Source organism: Pygocentrus nattereri, chromosome 12, assembly GCF_015220715.1.
Source record: "Pygocentrus nattereri isolate fPygNat1 chromosome 12, fPygNat1.pri, whole genome shotgun sequence".
Classification (NCBI taxonomy): domain Eukaryota; kingdom Metazoa; phylum Chordata; class Actinopteri; order Characiformes; family Serrasalmidae; genus Pygocentrus; species Pygocentrus nattereri.
In genome coordinates, this window is record NC_051222.1 from 42173201 (window position 1) to 42191936 (window position 18736).

The following is an 18736-nucleotide window of genomic DNA, read 5'->3' on the forward strand; positions in this document are numbered from 1 at the left end:
AAGCTGTATTAGTTTGCTGTAAGTAAAGTGAAGCGTACTGGACTAAAGCCTCCTCCAGGGTTTAGACTGAGGCTTCAAGTTGAAGAATTTACTGAAGGATTTACTGAAACACTAAAACACAATAAAGCTCATTACAGGCTTCAAATGTCAGAGTTTAAACTAGAGCAACATCAGAGTTTCACCCAATGTGGGAAAGTCAATGTTCACCACTGTTAATGTTCACCACTGTTAATGTTCACCACTGTCAATGTTCACCACTGTTAATGTGCACCACTGTTAATATGCACCACTGTTAATGTTCACCACTGTTAATGTGCACCACTATTAATGTTCACCACTGTTAATGTTCACCACCGTTAATATGCACCATTCTTATTGTGCACCACTGCCAATGTTCACCACTGTTAATGTTCACCACTGTTAATGTGCACCACCATTAATGTGCACCACCGTTAATGTTCACCACCGTTAATGTGCACCACCGTTAATGTTCACCACCGTTAATGTGCACCACCGTTAATGTTCACCACTGTTAATGTGCACCACCATTAATGTACACCACCATTAACGTACACCACCGTTAATATGCACCATTCTTATTGTGCACCACTGCCAATGTTCACCACTGTTAATGTTCACCACTGTTAATGTGCACCACCATTAATGTGCACCACCGTTAATGTTCACCACCGTTAATGTGCACCACCGTTAATGTTCACCACCGTTAATGTGCACCACCGTTAATGTTCACCACTGTTAATGTGCACCACCATTAATGTACACCACCATTAACGTACACCACCGTTAATATGCACCACTGTTAATGTGCACCACTGTTAATGTACACCACTGTTAATGTACACCACTGTTAATGTTCACCACCGTTACTGTACACCACTGTTAATGTACACCACCATTAATGTACACCACTGTTAATATACACTACCGTTAGCCTGGCACTTACTCAACACTGCATATCCAATAAAACGCTAGCAGAAATTAGCATTACAGTATTAAAGTCTCCTCCAGGGTTTAGACTGAGGCTTCAAGTTGAAGTATTTACTGAAGAATTTACTGAAACAGTAAAACACAATAAAGCTCATTACAGGCTTCAAATGTCAGAGTTTAAACTAGAGCAACATCAGAGTTTCACCCAATGTGGGAAAGTCAATGTTCACCACCGTTAATGTTCACCACCGTTAATGTGCACCACCATTAATGTACACCACCATTAATGTACACCACCATTAACGTACACCACTGTTAATGTGCACCACCCTTAATGTTCACCACTGTTAATGTGCACCACTGTTAATGTACACCACTGTTAATGTACACCACTGTTAATGTGCACCACTGTTAATGTTCACCACCGTTACTGTACACCACTGCTAATGTACACCACTGTTAATGTACACCACCATTAATGTACACCACTGTTAATATACACCACCGTTAGCCTGGCACTAACTCAACACTGCATATCCAATAGAACGCTAGCAGAAATGAACATTACTGTATTAAAGTCTCCTTTAGACTGAGGCTTCAAGTTGAAGTATTTACTGAAGAATTTACTGAAACACTAAAACACAATAAAGCTCATTACAGGCTTCAAATGTCAGAGTTTAAACTAACGCTACCATCAGTGTGTTTTTATACCTGGTTTGCTGTGATGTAGTGTAGTGTAACATTTAAAGTGGGGCACTGGGTAAGAAAAGCTCAGTAGCAGTGATTCTAGGCTGGACGGCCTGTTTGGAGCATCTGAATATTCAGGACTGAAGCCCTGAAGCTCTAACAGCACCAGCACTGAGAAATAAAACACTGAAAATCTAAGTAAATAAACTTTATATTTGTCTTTACGCTCTCCAAGCTGGGACTGAATTCTTTGGCTCTGACAGTATAACATGTTATTAACACTACTAATAAAGCATTATATTAAAAATAGATAATGGATGATAAACATGGCTATAAAGTGTAATTCAGTGTAATTCATTTTCATAAATATTTTTAACCATGTTTTTAATGCCATATAAATGCATTACAGCATGTTATAAATGTGTTTATAGATGCTTACAAACATAACATTCATAGAAAGTGTTACTGAAATTTCTTCTTAAGAATGGTTTATGAATGAGGCCCATTGGTGGTTTTTATCTGCATTCTCAGTGTTCAAATCCTGCATTGGACTTGATGTGTTTTTTCTCCCAAAAATGTAATCACTCCTTCAGATGTTTTCAGTGTGGACTCTCTGAAAGCTTGGTGACGTGATGCAACGCTACATTTGACTACCTGCCTGCAAGGTGTTATGGTTAGGGCCAGATTTAGGGTTAGTAAAAATTAAGGTAAATTTAATACAAACATTTTATAAATCTTTTGTTTATTTTCTTAGTATGAAGTAAGAAGTTACACATCCTCTACAAAGAACACACTTGTCCAACCTGGTCTCATGGGATATACGTACCTCTGATCCACAAATACGTACCCTCGAGTCGTTTTCCTGCACTTTTGAGAAATAAATGTCCGCTGGGGGCACTAAAGAGAAGCTTACACTTTAATGTAACACTGTGATTATTATTTAGCCTTTGAAATTGACTGTCTTTGAGGTTTTAATTATTTTAAGCTGTCAGTCATCAGTGCTACTTCAATGATAAAGTGTAGAATAATTTCCTGAAGTGCCTGAGATGTCTGTCGGTTCACGAGTGGGCAAAGCAGGTCGCCAGTGCCGCCTCTAACACAGCTTCAGGTACGTAAAATGTGGCATGTGTAAAAGTTAATAGCAGGAACTGAATAATTCACAGCATATTAAAGTGAGCAGAGAAATGTCCATATTTAAGTATGTTCTCTATACAAAATGTGACATTTCCTCTTAGACAATTAGCATACAATTGTAAATTTAACACAAATCTAAATCTTTCCATTTACAATGATTTTGAGTATTAAAAATATCTGATATTAAATATGCAATAAAGCCTGTCTTGCTGTGTTTCAGAGTTTTAGCCCTCAGAATGAATCCCAGAGGACAGGAAATCAATAAAACATGTCCGTCTTATGTTCATTGTTTATTTTTACTCGAACGAACTCGAGAACGAATCACCATCAAAACTTACTTTCAGCTCACAGACACTCCACACTAACAATTTCTGAAAAGGTGTCTGAGGTGATGCTTGTTTTCAAGATCTGCATAAAGAAGAAAATTACAAGCTTTAGCAGGCGTTCTGTGAATGTTCGATCAGAAATGACCCAAATTCATAAAGGTATCATATTCATGTTAGCATTTACATGTCAAGCAGTGGCATATCTGAGTAGCCTGAAAATAACAACATTACATTTATGGCATTTACAGCATTTACAGCATTTAGCAGACACTCTGATCCAAAGCGACTTACAAAAAGTGCTTTGTCTATCTAGAGAAAGTATCTTTGCTAGTAACAATAGATAACGTATGGCACGTGTGACTGTCTCTTTTAAATACTTTACGATGGCAATTGAAATTGTAATTAATATAGTAGATGCTGAATAATTCATAGTAAATACTGAATAATTTATAGTGGATACTGAAAAATTCATAGTAGCTATTGAATAATTCACAGTGGACACTGAATAAATTATAGTGGATTCTGAATAATTCACAGTAGATACTGAATAATTCACAGCAGATACTGAATAATTCATAGTAGATGCTGAATAATTAATAGTGGAAACTGAATAATTCATAGTAAATACTGAATAATTCATAGTAGATATTGAATAATTCATAGTAGATACTGAATAATTCATAGCTGATGCTGAATCATTCATAGTAGATACAGAATAATTAATTGTAGATACTGAATAATTTATAGTAGATATTGAATAATTCATAGTAGATACTGAATAATTTATAGTAGATACTGAATAATTCATAGTTGATACTGAATAATTAATTGTGGATGCTGAAGAATTCATAGTAAACACTGAATAATTCATAGCCGATGCTGAATAATTCATAGCAGGTACTGAAAAATTCATAGCTGATGCTGAATAATTAATAGCAGGTACTGAATAATTCGTAGCTGATGCTGAATAATTAATAACAGGTACTGAATAATTCATAGCAGATACTGAATAATCCATTGCAGATACTGAATAATTCATAGCAGACACTGAATAATTCATAGTAGATGCTGAATAATTAATAGAGGATGCTGAATCATTAATGGTAAATACTGCACAATTCATAGTAGATGCTAAATAATTAATAGTGGATACTGAATCATTAATGGTAAATACTGCACAATTCATAGTGGATACTGAATAATTCATAGTGAATACTGAATAATTCATAGTAGATATTGAATCATTCATTGTAGATACTGAATAATTCATAGCTGATGCTGAATCATTAATAACAGATACTGAATTATTCATCGTAGGTACTGAATATTCCATGGTATATACTGAATAATTAATAGCAGGTACTGAATACTTCGTAGCCGATGCTGAATAATTAATAGCAGGTACTGAATAATTCGTAGCTGATGCTGAATAATTAATAGCAGGTACTGAATAATTCATAGCGGATACTGAACAATCCAGTGCAGATACTGAATAATTCATAGCAGATACTGAATAATTCATAGTAGATGCTGAATAATTAATAGTGGCTACTGAATAATTCATAGTAAATACTGCACAATTCATAGTGGATACTGGATAATTCATAGTGAAACCTGAATAATTCATGGTAGACATTGAATAATTCATAGTAGATACTGAATAATTCATAGCTGATGCTGAATCATTAATAACAGATACTGAATTATTCATAGTAGGTACTGAATAATTTATAGTAGATACTGAATAATACATAGTAGATACTGAATATTCCATGGTATATACTGAATAATTAATAGCAGGTACTGAATACTTCGTAGCCGATGCTGAATAATTAATAGCAGGTACTGAATAATTCGTAGCTGATGCTGAATAATTAATAACAGGTACTGAATAATTCATAGCGGATACTGAATAATCCAGTGCAGATACTGAATAATTCATAGCAGATACTGAATAATTCATAGTAGATGCTGAATAATTAATAGTGGCTACTGAATAATTCATAGTAAATACTGCACAATTCATAGTGGATACTGGATAATTCATAGTGAAACCTGAATAATTCATGGTAGACATTGAATAATTCATAGTAGATACTGAATAATTCATAGCTGATGCTGAATCATTAATAACAGATACTGAATTATTCATAGCAGGTACTGAATAATTTATAGTAGATACTGAATAATTCATAGTAGATACTGAATATTCCATGGTATATACTGAATAATTAATAGCAGGTACTGAATACTTCGTAGCCGATGCTGAATAATTAATAGCAGGTACTGAATAATTCGTAGCTGATGCTGAATAATTAATAGCAGGTACTGAATAATTCATAGCGGATACTGAATAATCCAGTGCAGATACTGAATAATTCATAGCAGATACTGAATAATTCATAGTAGATGCTGAATAATTAATAGTGGAAACTGAATAATTCATAGTAAATACTGCACAATTCATAGTGGATACTGGATAATTCATAGTGAAACCTGAATAATTCATGGTAGACATTGAATAATTCATAGTAGATACTGAATAATTCATAGCTGATGCTGAATCATTAATAACAGATACTGAATTATTCATAGCAGGTACTGAATAATTTATAGTAGATACTGAATAATTCATAGTAGATACTGAATATTCCATGGTATATACTGAATAATTAATAGCAGGTACTGAATACTTCGTAGCCGATGCTGAATAATTAATAGCAGGTACTGAATAATTCGTAGCTGATGCTGAATAATTAATAGCAGGTACTGAATAATTCATAGCGGATACTGAATAATCCAGTGCAGATACTGAATAATTCATAGCAGATACTGAATAATTCATAGTAGATGCTGAATAATTAATAGTGGCTACTGAATAATTCATAGTAAATACTGCACAATTCATAGTGGATACTGAATAATTCATAGTGAATACTGAATAATTCATGGTAGACATTGAATAATTCATAATAGATATTGAATAATTCATAGCCAATGCTGAATAATGAATAGTAGATACTGAATAATTCATAGTGAATACTGAATAATTCATAGTAGATATTGAATAATTCATAGTAGATACTGAATAATTCATAGCCAATGCTGAACGATTAATAGTAGATACTGAATAATTAATAGTAGATACTGAATAATTCATAGCTAACGCTGAATAATTCATAGTAGATACTGAATATTCCATGGTATATACTGAATAATTAATAGCAGGTACTGAATACTTCGTAGCCGATGCTGAATAATTAATAGCAGGGACTGAATAATTCGTAGCTGATGCTGAATATTTAATAGGAGGTACTGAATAATTCATAGCGGATGCTGAATAATCCATTGCAGATACTGAATAATTCATAGAAGATGCTGAATAATTAATAGTGGATACTGAATAATTCATAGTAAATACTGCACAATTCATAGTGGATACTGAATAATTCATAGTGAATACTGAATTGTTAATAGAAGATACTGAATAATTCATAGCAGATATTGAATAGTTCATAGCAGCCTGAAAATAAGAACAGATGGTATGCGTGACTGTCACAGGTAAATACTTTATGATTGCAATTGTAATAGTAATTGGCCTAAAGTACCAAAAAACATCCAACAGATTCTAAGGTTTTAAGGTTAAGGTAAGTTGTGTACATACAGCACAACATACAAATAAAGCATAGCTGAGAGAATCTCTTTTCTCCAGAGATTCAGTCCTACAGAGTGCTCATAAAATTCTGCATCAAAGTTTAGAAGAAACAGTCAAAGAAAGAGAAAATACATGAAATCTCTGACCATGTGCACTCGCATACCACCGAGAGGAGAGAGGAGAGAGAGGGGAGGGGAGAGAGAGAGAGAGAGAGAGAGAGAGAGAGATGTAGAGAGCTGTAAGTCAGCTCTTCACTGTTGCATTGTTGGAGGGATTGTAAAGGCTCCTTCTGTCTCTCTGTCATTTACACTGGCACAGCTGTGCCACACTGTTTCTCTCTCTCTCTCTCTCTTTCTCTCTCTATTTCTTGTGCACTGCTGAAGTGGAACTGACCCCAGGTTTGTCCAGACGGCGGTGGCGATATGGCGGGAGCCACTGCATCTTTACTACTTCTCGCTCTCCTCCAAACAGCGGCCACCGCTACGACAACAGGTATAGAGCAAACTCGCATTCAGGAACACAGAGACGGGAAGAATTAATCAGTGGAAGAGTTACTGACTCATTCAGAACAGATACTGAATCATTCAGAACAGATACTGAGTTATTCAGAACAGATACTGAATCATTCAGAACAGATACTGAATCATTCAGAACAGATACTGATAATTTAAAGTAGATACTGAAAAATTCACAGTGGCTACTGAATAGTTCACAGTATGTACTGAATCATTTATAGTGAATACTGAATAATTCATAGTAAATGGTGAATAATTCACAGTATGTACTGAATATTTCATAGTAGATACTGAATAATTCAAATTAGATGCTGAAACATGTAAGAACTAAATAGCAAAACTTAAGATAACAGTACCTACTGTGAAATGAATATGTAAGTGCTGTAGTTATGCGACTGAGAGTTTGAGGGGTGTGAGATTGAGAGTGAGAGTGAGAGGTTAACCTCCGTGGCCCCCCTGTGCACTCACTGGTTCAGGCTTGTAGCTGCAGTGCAGACATTTGTCTTTCAGCGCTGAGTTGAGGTTTTATTTGTAGCCTTTCACAGATGCAGTTCAGTGCTGTAATGTTTCCGTTAACCCTGCAGGTCTCAATCAGGTCCTGGAGTCTCCCTGGTCCACATGTTTAGGTGTTTTTCGTGCTGTCGCACACCTGATCGGGCTAACCAGCTCATTAATGAGCCGCTCCTGAGCTGCGGTGGGCGAGGGAACACTAGCACGCGCAGGAGAGGGGGCCTCCAGGACCTGAGTGGAAGCAATGTGAATGAGTGAGAGTGGAACTACATGACCTGATCTCTGATAGGGTGCAGATTAGCATATGTCCCCTGATTAGGGACACAGGAATCACATGCCACTCTGAGTTTCTACTTGATTACGTTGTTTTTACCTGTATGCTAATGTACCTTAGCCCATGTTTATAGATAACAGTGAGTTAGATACAGTGTCAGAAACCACAGAATCAAGACGGTTAGAGACCCTGAACACCTTCACAGCGTCTGTATTACTGTGGGACAACGGCTGTGGGAGAAAAACACCATGCAAATAAAACAGAGCTGAACTGAATTAAAAAATAAGCGGTTTATAAAAGGAGACCTGGAGATCAGAGTCGGTCTGGATGAGGACACCCACTGAGAAGTCAGAATCAGCATCTGGATAAGCGATGCCCGCCGGCAAATCAGAAAGAACAACGGGAGAAATCCCACAGCGACATCTTCCGCTCTTCAAGAAACATGGGAAACGGAAATCATTGAACATCCCGCAAATGAATCACTCTCACACCGCGGTCAGGTCTCAGTGCAGGGAGAGTCGAGTACATTCATTTACCTTCTTCTTACAACCACAGAGCAATGTATTCGCCCTGATTCTGTTGCTAATCAAAGTGGTGTCATTACTAATGTGCGCAAAATATAAGACTTATTTACCTTTACTAGCTAATTCAGGTCTTCATCCGTATTTTACTGTTAATTATCAGAGATGCTTATTCACCAATTCATGCATTCATGCTAGTTTTACTATTTCTGGGTTACACGCCAATTCATGCCTTCGTGCAAATTTTACTGCTAATAATAAGACCTGTATATTCTCAAATTCATGCATTCAGGCTAGTTTCAAGGCTTGTAAGTATAGTAATTTGTGTATTTTTGCTATTTTTTAAGGCTTGTATACTTGCATTTGTGCTAATCTTACAAGAGCTATATATTCACTAATTCATGCATTCATACTAATTCTGCTGCTAATTATAAGAGTTGTGTAATTTTAAGGCTTCTAAACATACTAATTCATGCATTTATGCCAAATCAACAGCTAGGAGTTGTGTATTTGTGCATGTTAATTCCCCAGTGTAATTGCAGTAATGTAGCCATTAGTTTTGGATGGTGAATGCTGTATATCGTCTACACGTCAGCCAACGCTTAACTTGTGAATTTGGTGAAGAGTAGATTTCGCTCAGCTGTGTTGAACCTGACCCCACTTGTTGGGGAAATGTGTTGGAATTTTTGGGTTAGGTTACATCACCTCAGGGTCGGAGAGCCGCCGGGTCATCAGTGCCCAAATAACTCTCCCTGTCTCTGCAAAGCCCTGATGGGTTAATATGCCTCACACATAATGGGGTCTGTGGCTTTGAGGCGGTTTTCAGGAATTTTCTCTCTGAGCTGGGTTCTCTTTGTGTTCTGTAGACCAAACAGGTGGTTTTCATTCTCTCCCGTGGCACTCTGCTCTCTACTAGACCTACTTTCAAACATGTGTAGAAGACATGTGGCGTGGTGGGAGCTGTCTAAAACATGCAGGTCTTCAGCCCTCATGCACTCAAGGTCTTATGCATTTGCAGGTTTTGTTCAAATCTACTTTTTTGCTCAGGTACAAGTGCAGTTCAAATGTAGAATCTACTGCTCTACCAGTCTACCAGTTTATCAATCTAGCAGTCACACAGTCTACCAGTCTACCAGTTTATCAATCTAGCAGTCACACAGTCTACCAGTCTACCGGTTTATCAATCTAGCAGTCACACAGTCTACAAGTCTACCGGTTTATCAATCTAGCAGTCACACAGTCTACCAGTTTATCAATCTAGCAGTCACACAGTCTACCAGTCTACCAGTTTATCAATCTAGCATTCACACAGTCTACCAGTCTACCAGTTTATCAATCTAGCAGTCACACAGTCTACCAGTCTACCAGTTTATCAATCTAGCAGTCACACAGTCTACCAGTCTACCAGTTTATCAATCTAGCAGTCACACACTCTACCAGTCTACCAGTTTATCAATCTAGCAGTCACACAGTCTACCAGTTTATCAATCTACCGGTCACACAGTCTACCAGTTTACCAATCTAGCAGTCTACCAATCTACAAGTCACACAGTCTACCAATCTATCAGTCCATTAGTCTACCAATCTATGTCCATTAGTCGGCCAAACAACCAATTTACCAGTCTATCAATCCACTATTCTACCAGTCTATCAGTCTACTAGTCTACTGATCTACAGCCTTATTGCACACTTTGTGAACTTGTATTTGAATTTTTACTAGAGACAATTTCACAATATCCATTATTTGATTCAGTATAATACAGTGGTACCTTAATTCAGTGCATTTTTCAGCACAAATAATAAAGGCTGTGTATTACATTATTATGCTAATGTCTACATTTTGACTTTATAAGAACATTCATTAATACAATTACAATATCTTATGCTAAACTTAAGGCTCTAGCCACCAGCTAATGTATTGGCCCCAAGCTAAAACTATTCACTATACAACAATACAACCCATATATAATTTACTTTCTTACTGACTCAGTTCAGCTTTCACACTTTGCTCACACTATGTCGAACCCACTGGACATTTTTCCAATAAAGAAGCCTATTGTTGTACCCCAGTGGAACATATAACTGCATGTGCATCAACTGGTCAAATGGTCTCCTGATGCTGTGGGGGCAGTCAGTGATGATTCGTTTGAGATGACACCACAGACAACCCTCACACTGCACTCCATAACTTGCCCTGAAGCTCTGCGGCTTCATTTTGATGCAAAGCACTCAGCCAGGCAGCTCATTGGATATTGAGATCTTGGACTGTTCTGGAAGCAGGTGCTCTGGCAGGGTTATGTGACTGGTATTTATTCAGTTTATCCATTAGCATCTCCACAGCATTCAAGCATTTAACTAGCCTGCTGAAAAACAGCACAGACCAGCATGCATCCCATAATGGTCTAAGCTAAGCTGTGTTGGTTGATGCTGATCTAAACTGGTCTAAGCTGGCTTATATTGGTCTAATGCTCTTTAAAAATTGGTTCTTCAAGGGTTCTTTAGTAAAGACAATGGTTCTACAGAACCATGAACACTCAAAGAACCCTTTTCATGCTTCGAATTCCATGGTGAAAGCATTCTTCAGACTGATGGAGAATGTGTTGTGTAAGGTTTTTATAAAGAACATTTTTTGAAAATGGTTCTACACACTCTATTGTGACAAGCTTGGCATTGTAATAATAGCAGAACCCTTTTTGGTGCTGTATAGAACCATTTACAATACATTCCCCATCAATCTAAAGAACAATTTTACCATATAAAGAACAAATTAAGAATCCAAATGGTTCTTTGGATGTTCATGGTTCTATATAAAACAACTTACTAAAGAGTCCTCGAAGAACCATCTTTTCTTTAAAGCGTTCGCTGGTTTATGGTGGTCTGGTGCTGGTTCATGCTGGCATACTAGCACCCATATGCTGGTGTTGGTGGTGACCAGGCGTGCTGGTCTACACTGTTTCTCTAATAGAGAATCATAACAACTTTAATCCAGCCAGTTAGGCTAACTGCTTGGACAGATAGCTACAGTCTGAGGCAATACAGCAGGTTAGCATGTTAATCGAAGAAGATGAGGTGTGAAACGAGACCTCCTTTGTGCTGGGAATGTGGATTTTAGGGCTTATAGCGGCTCACTAGATATTGCAACACAGCTTTAGTGGTTCCTAACCTCAATTGTGGTTCGACATCTCCTGCACTGCACAGTTTTAGGTTTCCTGCTCTAATACATTGAATTCAACCCATCAATAACTGACCAAATAGTTCATGATATGAATTTGCTGAAGACCTACAACAGTGTTGTTCTAGAATATTCATCTGATTTCAACAATGTTCTGGTGCGTGTACTTAGTGGCTGAAATATTCCATAATATCTTCCTTCTAGAAAGTTCTAGAGAGTGTGCCTGGTTTTTGAAATTTTGTGGAATGTGAGTCCCCCGGGATCCCTTGACAGTACTCTTCTCTATTCCAGTGTGTCCCAAGTTGAGTTGAAGCAAAAATGTGGACCCTCTGGGGTTTCCTGAGAACAGGTTTGAGAACAAGCAATTCTTTCTAGGACAACGGTTCTCAAACTGGTCCTCAGGGACCCCCAGACTGCCCAGATACCTGCCTCAACTTTGAACACATAGGGATGAAGCAAAAGTATGTACCGTCTGGAGGTCCCTTTGGACTGGTTTGACCAAGCACTGCTCTAGAATGTTCTGCTTAATGTTCTGCTCCGGGTAAATTTTCCTCCAAAAATGTTCTAGAATGTGCATCTGCCTTCTAGCCTATCCTCTATTGTTTATTTGTCTTCAAGAATGCTCTATATTGGTATAGAGTTTGCACCTAGAATGCTGTAGAGCCCAACAAAACCTGGAATTCAAATTAATGATTTACAGCAATTTTCACACTTTAATGCCCATCCAGATGGTCAGGTGTGTTTATTTTTGACTGGTTGTGCATGTGAGGAGTTTAATGAAGCCTCAGAGGGATGTGAAGGTTTTAAGTAGCCTGTGTAGAATTAAAGGTCCCTCCAGCTCCGTGTGTGATGGAAAGATGGCACATACCACTAAGGCTGCGTCTGAACACGTCCAGGGCATTTGGCTCTGAGCAGGAATGGAGCTGCTGTGGAATACAGTAGTGCAGTGCAGCGACTGTACCAGTGACAGCAAAATAGCTATTCATGGCTCAGTGAAATACGAGGTGAACTCACCACGGCGCTTTTATTTAATTGGGTATGTGTATGTGAATCAGTGCTCTCAGCAGAAAACCCTGCATCTCTGTTTTGGTTGTTTTTCATGATTTGAAAGCACAACCTGGACTTTACTTTGTGCTTTGTACATTTAGTGTTTCGTAAAAAAATCATTAAAATATTGCTTATGGGTGTCTGGATGATTTTAAAAGCTGGCTTGTAAGTGAAAACAGACATCATGCTTTTTGGCCTCCCAAACACACATGCACACAGCTGAAACAGAAACACGTAATCAAGACAATGTTAAAATGTGAGTTAAGCTGCTGTTACTGATGTAACAAAGGTTAAACAGAACTAAAGTGTGATAAACTGTAAGTAGTGAATAGTGTGAGAGTGCCTCCTGCTGTTTATCAGAGCTCCCCCTGCTGTTTATCAGAGTCACCCCCTGCTGTTTATCAGGGCGCCCCCTGCTGTTTGTCAGAGCGCCCCCTGCTGTTTATCAGCGCTCCCCCTGCTGTTTATCAGAGCTCCCCCTGCTTTTTATCAGAGCGCCCCCCGCTGTTTATCAGTCGCCCCCTGCTGTTTATCAGAGCACCCCCTGCTGTTTATCAGAGTCGCCGCTCCCCAGTTTCAGTCTCCATTTCCCAAACGCTATAGCCGAGCGCGCTAACTCCTCCTAATAAACAGACACATGTTCAGCTCCACCTCCTCATTATTCTCCACCATCACTGTAATATTTCATCATCAACATTAACACAGGAAGGTGATCAGAGGGGTGGTGGAGTTCGAGTCAGCAGTGTCTGAGATGTTTAAAACGCAGAGTTAGAAGAGAAAAACATCTCCCAGTGAACGCCGCGTTTTACAGTAGGAATAAATGGAGCTCATTATGCTGGTAGTGAACTACGCTGCCTGACTCAGCCGCCTCAAAACCAGAGAAACAGACCTTAAACAGGAGTCAGGACTCTGCTGGGGTTCATCCTGAAGTTAGGACAGGATTTAGGAGGTTTAGTCTAGTTAGGATGTTTGTGTGATGCTGTTTTCTGATCTGGAGTTAATGATGAGATCATGAAGGGAGGAGCTGTTATTCTGTAATAGCTACTGTCCAAAATTCTTAAAACCTCAGAGTTAGGATGTTTCTGTAATACGGCCTCAGGACCAGAAACGCGTCCAGATTTGTCCAGGTTTGAAGAAGTAGGGGCGCTATTACAATATGCAAAGCAGCATTTTAAGAATCTTGGTGTTAGTTCTGATCCTGACCTTAGATTTGACCAGCAGATGATGAAATGAGGTGAAGGAAAACAAGATGCATCAAATGACAGCCTTGAGCGCTGATTCCTTTCATGTGCATGGCTGTTTCACCCATTCAACTTTGACCCTTCATGGTCAGAAGATGTCAGAGGGTCAGGCCTCCGGCGTTATCTACACACCTGGCTTTCTGTTATGTGTGAGTGTTACAGAGAAATAGAACTGAGGAAGATAGAGAACAGAAGAGTAGAAATGAATACTTCCTGTTCAGGATTGTGATTGTGGCTGCTGGTCATATTAGCTGTTAGCATGTCTGATTAGCTCTGAGGTGGCTTTTGCTAACCAAGCAAAGGATGGACCAAAGACAAAATACTGCAAGTCTGATCTGGGAAACACGACACTGGTGCCATAGGACAATGTGTCAGAAGCAAACTGTATACAGAAAAGAAAGAGATGCCTAAGTGTAGATAGTGCGAAAGATATGACATCTGTCTTTTACGATAGCAGCTTCTAAACATTCACTGCTCTGTGATAACAAGACTAACTGAAGAGTTGTAGTTTAGCTGAGTTAGCTTAAATGGAGTTCTGGAACATTTCATGAGCAAATCCAGCAAAGAAACCCTAAAACAGTCAATTTCACTTGCTCAGTTTAGAGTGGTGGTCACTGGTCACCTCTTGGAGATCCACCTTCTGACAACCCTGCTAACAAAAACAGCATATTATGCTTGTCTAAGCAGGGCAATGTTGGTGTAGTTCTGGTCTGGTTCTGGTTTAGCTGGTCATGATAGTCATGATAGGTGGCCAGCATATAGCATCCAAGACACAGCAAATTCTAGTTCAGCTGGTGACTAGCCATGCTAGTCTATGCTTATGGAAAGGAAGGTTAGTTCAAACCCCATCTGGCAACACCTAATCATAGTTTAGAGGTCATTTTCCAGGTGCTTATGGAGTTTTTCTGCTGTGAGTTTTTCTGATTGAGCCCCAGTTTGGTAGGATAGGGCGTCTCCAAGAGAACCACTCATAGGTTCTACTATAGAACTGTGCTGTTTGTAATAGCGTATTTAATAATTAAATGTATCTTTAGGAAGAAGTGTTGGTTCACCTTATTTAAACACATAAATGCAAAAAAATCAACATGGTAAAGGCTTATAATAAACTAATAAACTGACCAGCAATTTCTGAGCCAAGAATTAATATTGAGAAATCCTCTCTTAGGGTGTTTTCACACTTGTCCGGAATGCTTGAGTCTGCACTCAGGACTCATTCTTGGCTCATTTGGGAAGGGAACTCATTATCTCTGGTTTGCTTTTGCACATGAATTCTTCCCAGACTGTGGATTGATTGCACAATTATATACATCATGCAGGTTTGCAAAATGGTGGGCAATAGATTCAGAATTGATGAGTTGTCACTACTTGGCATTTGAATGCCTTCCTTACACAATTTAACTGCAAATCGTGCCTTCTCCTCGGCTGTCTGTGGTAGTCCTCGTCCCGTTGTTACGGAAACCTAAAAAGGGAAGCGATGCAATAATTCAAAGCAATCACGTTACAAAATGAACCAATCACATAGCCCCAGATGCAGTGCCGTGAGCAAATAGCTTCCACATGTGCAGCTGATTGCACCAGAGTTAGCTGGGTGCAAAACGAGACCACCGATATCAGTGGCGAGCATCGGCAGTGTTGACAGTGGTAAGGAAAAACTCCCTAAATGCATGAGTAAGAAAACTTGAGAGGTACCAAAACACAAAAGGGGAACCCGTCCTCCTCTGGTCCACACTGGATTGCAATCCAGTTGGGGGCAGTCGTGGGCTGGAGGTTGGGGAACCAGCCTTGTGTTCTGGTCGAAGGTTGCTGGTTTGAACCCCTGAGCCAACAGCACGTGACTGAGGTGCCCTTGAGCAAGGCACCTAACCCCCAACTGCTCCCTGGGCTCTGTGGTAGGGCTACCAACCACTCTGGGCCAGTTTGCTCACTGCCCCCTAGTGTGTGTGTCTTCACTAGTGTGTATGTGGTGTTCCACTGCACAGTAGGATTAGATTGTTGAGGTGATATTTCCTTATTGTGGGACTAATACGTTCACTTAATCTTAATCTTAAGAAAAAAGCGGACTGGACTGTAGATTTGAGAAGTAATTCTAGAAGTCAGATAATTGCAGTACAGGCTCTTTTTCTGGCAGGCAGCTTTCTGTTAGTAGTTTAGTGCAGATCAGAGGAAGATTAGGCCATGTGGGAGCAATCTGACAGATAACATGGAGCAGTGGTGAGGATGCCTGGCTTTTACAAGGGGAAGTGTGGTGTGTCCAGTTGGGCAAAACAGCTTCCTTTGCCCTGGATATCTACCCTGCAGAGTTTAACTGTTCACGGACCTGCCAGTGGGGTCTGATTTCCATTCCTCACGCCTATAACTTCATAACAGCTCAATCATTTTGGAACCTTTCCTTGTGGTTACTTAATATGTTTTGGGATCTAGATGATTAAGTGGTTACCCCCAACCCTAACTGGGCAGACTGTATTTGCGTGCCATGATACACTTGAGCTGTAGGAGAGATTATGATACTGTATCAAGGTTTTTCTTGCTTGTTATGGTGAAACAAGTGTAGATAAGGCTCAAGGTTTGAAGCCAGTAGCCATAGAAAAGGTTCATGGCTGGCATCCACATTTGGTTCCTCTCACATTGCCAGATGTTGTGCATCTTCTACAAAACATTCCAGCATTTTGGGATTCTTTGCCTTGCATGGTCCCATTGTAACTGTAAAACATACAGTCTAATGCAGTCCTTGCCACCCCTGGTTTTAGAGTACCCCCTGTCATGCATGATTTAATGGTTCTCAAGTCCAGTATACAATACCAAAACTCGAAACTGTCCAGGGCACTGTGCACCCAGGACTGCAGTGGAGAACAACTGCTCTAGCTCAAACCCAACTTCCTTGTATTCATGGTTAAAACAAGGCAGTTTTTCCTGATCACTTCTACTTAATGCACACCTATAACAGGTATTCTGTTATTGATTGCTTGGGTTAGGTATGTTGGGAGCTGAGATGGAGTGAATATATGGATCATCTCAGGATCCCAAAAGGATAAATGAAAGGATAAACACTGGCAATAGTAGAGTTCCGTCTATAGATGTGGGACGGTAAATAGGGAGGGAACTTGAGCTGGACTTTCTGCTGTACACTAGAAAGACAGAAGTGTCATCGAGGACTCTACGAGACAGTAAGTAAAAGTAAGGAAGAATAACAGTGAGATGGGGTGGGACTGAAGTGCAAGTGGGAGAAACAGAAATATATAGAATGTAGAGTATTAGACATGCTGACTGTTAGCCTTATCCAATCATACTCTGCTGCTCTGTTAGCCTTATCCAATCATACTCTACTGCTGTGTTAGCCTTACCCAATCATAGTCTACTGCTCTGTTAGCCTTACCCAATCATACTCTACTGCTCTGTTAGCCTTACCCAATCATAGTCTACTGCTCTGTTAGCCTTACCCAATCATACTCTACTGCTCTGTTAGCCTTACCCAATCATACTCTACTGCTCTGTTAGCCTCACCCAATCATAGTCTACTGCTCCCCTAGCCTCACTCAATCATAGTCTACTGCTCTGTTAGCCTTACCCAATCATACTCTACTGCTCTGTTAGATTTACCCAATCATAGTCTACTGCTCTGTTAGCCTTACCCAATCATACACTACTGCTCTGTTAGCTTTACCCAATCATACTCTACTGCTCTGTTAGCCTTACCCAATCATACTCTACTGCTCTGTTAGCCTCACTCAATCATAGTCTACTGCTCTGATAGCCTTACCCAATCATACTCTACTGCTCTGTTAGCCTTACCCAATCATACTCTACTGCTCTGTTAGCCTTACCCAATCATACTCTACTGCTCTGTTAGCCTCACCCAAGCATAATCTACTGCTCTGTTAGCCTTACCCAATCATACTCTACTGCTCTGTTAGCCTCACCCAATCATAGTCTACTGCTCCCTTAGCCTCACTCAATCATAGTCTACTGCTCTGTTAGCCTTACCCAATCATACTCTACTGCTCTGTTAGCTTTACCCAATCATAGTCTACTGCTCTGTTAGCCTTACCCAATCATACACTACTGCTCTGTTAGCCTTACCCAATCATACTCTACTGCTCTGTTAGCCTTACCCAATCATACTCTACTGCTCTGTTAGCCTCACTCAATCATAGTCTACTGCTCTGTTAGCCTTACCCAATCATACTCTACTGCTCTGTTAGCCTTACCCAATCATACTCTACTGCTCTGTTAGCCTTACCCAATCATAGTCTACTGCTCTGTTAGCCTTACCCAATCATACTCTACTGCTCTGTTAGCCTCACCCAATCATAGTCTAACTGCTCCCCTAGCCTCACTCAATCATAGTCTACTGCTCTGTTAGCCTTACCCAATCATACTCTACTGCTCTGTTAGCTTTACCCAATCATAGTCTACTGCTCTGTTAGCCTTACCCAATCATACACTACTGCTCTGTTAGCTTTACCCAATCATACTCTACTGCTCTGTTAGCCTTACCCAATCATACTCTACTGCTCTGTTAGCTTACCCAATCATACTCTACTGCTCTGTTAGCCTTACCCAATCATACTCTACTGCTCTGTTAGCCTCACTCAATCATACTCTACTGCTCTGTTAGCCTTACCCAATCATACTCTACTGCTCTGTTAGCCTTACCCAATCATACTCTACTGCTCTGTTAGCCTTACCCAATCATAGTCTACTGCTCT

At 39.5% G+C, this 18736-nt stretch overlaps 1 protein-coding gene across 1 annotated transcript in view; it reads left to right on the plus strand.

The window, feature by feature from the left end:
• The first annotated feature begins 7035 nt into the window (after positions 1-7035).
• The window catches only part of col5a3b (collagen, type V, alpha 3b), a 116840-nt gene continuing 105139 nt past the window's right edge, over positions 7036-18736 (plus strand). Inside the window, exon 1 of the mRNA XM_037543190.1 lies at positions 7036-7242. Coding sequence (XP_037399087.1) covers positions 7173-7242 — 70 coding nt within the window. The 5' untranslated portion in view covers positions 7036-7172. The remainder of the gene's footprint in view (positions 7243-18736) is intronic.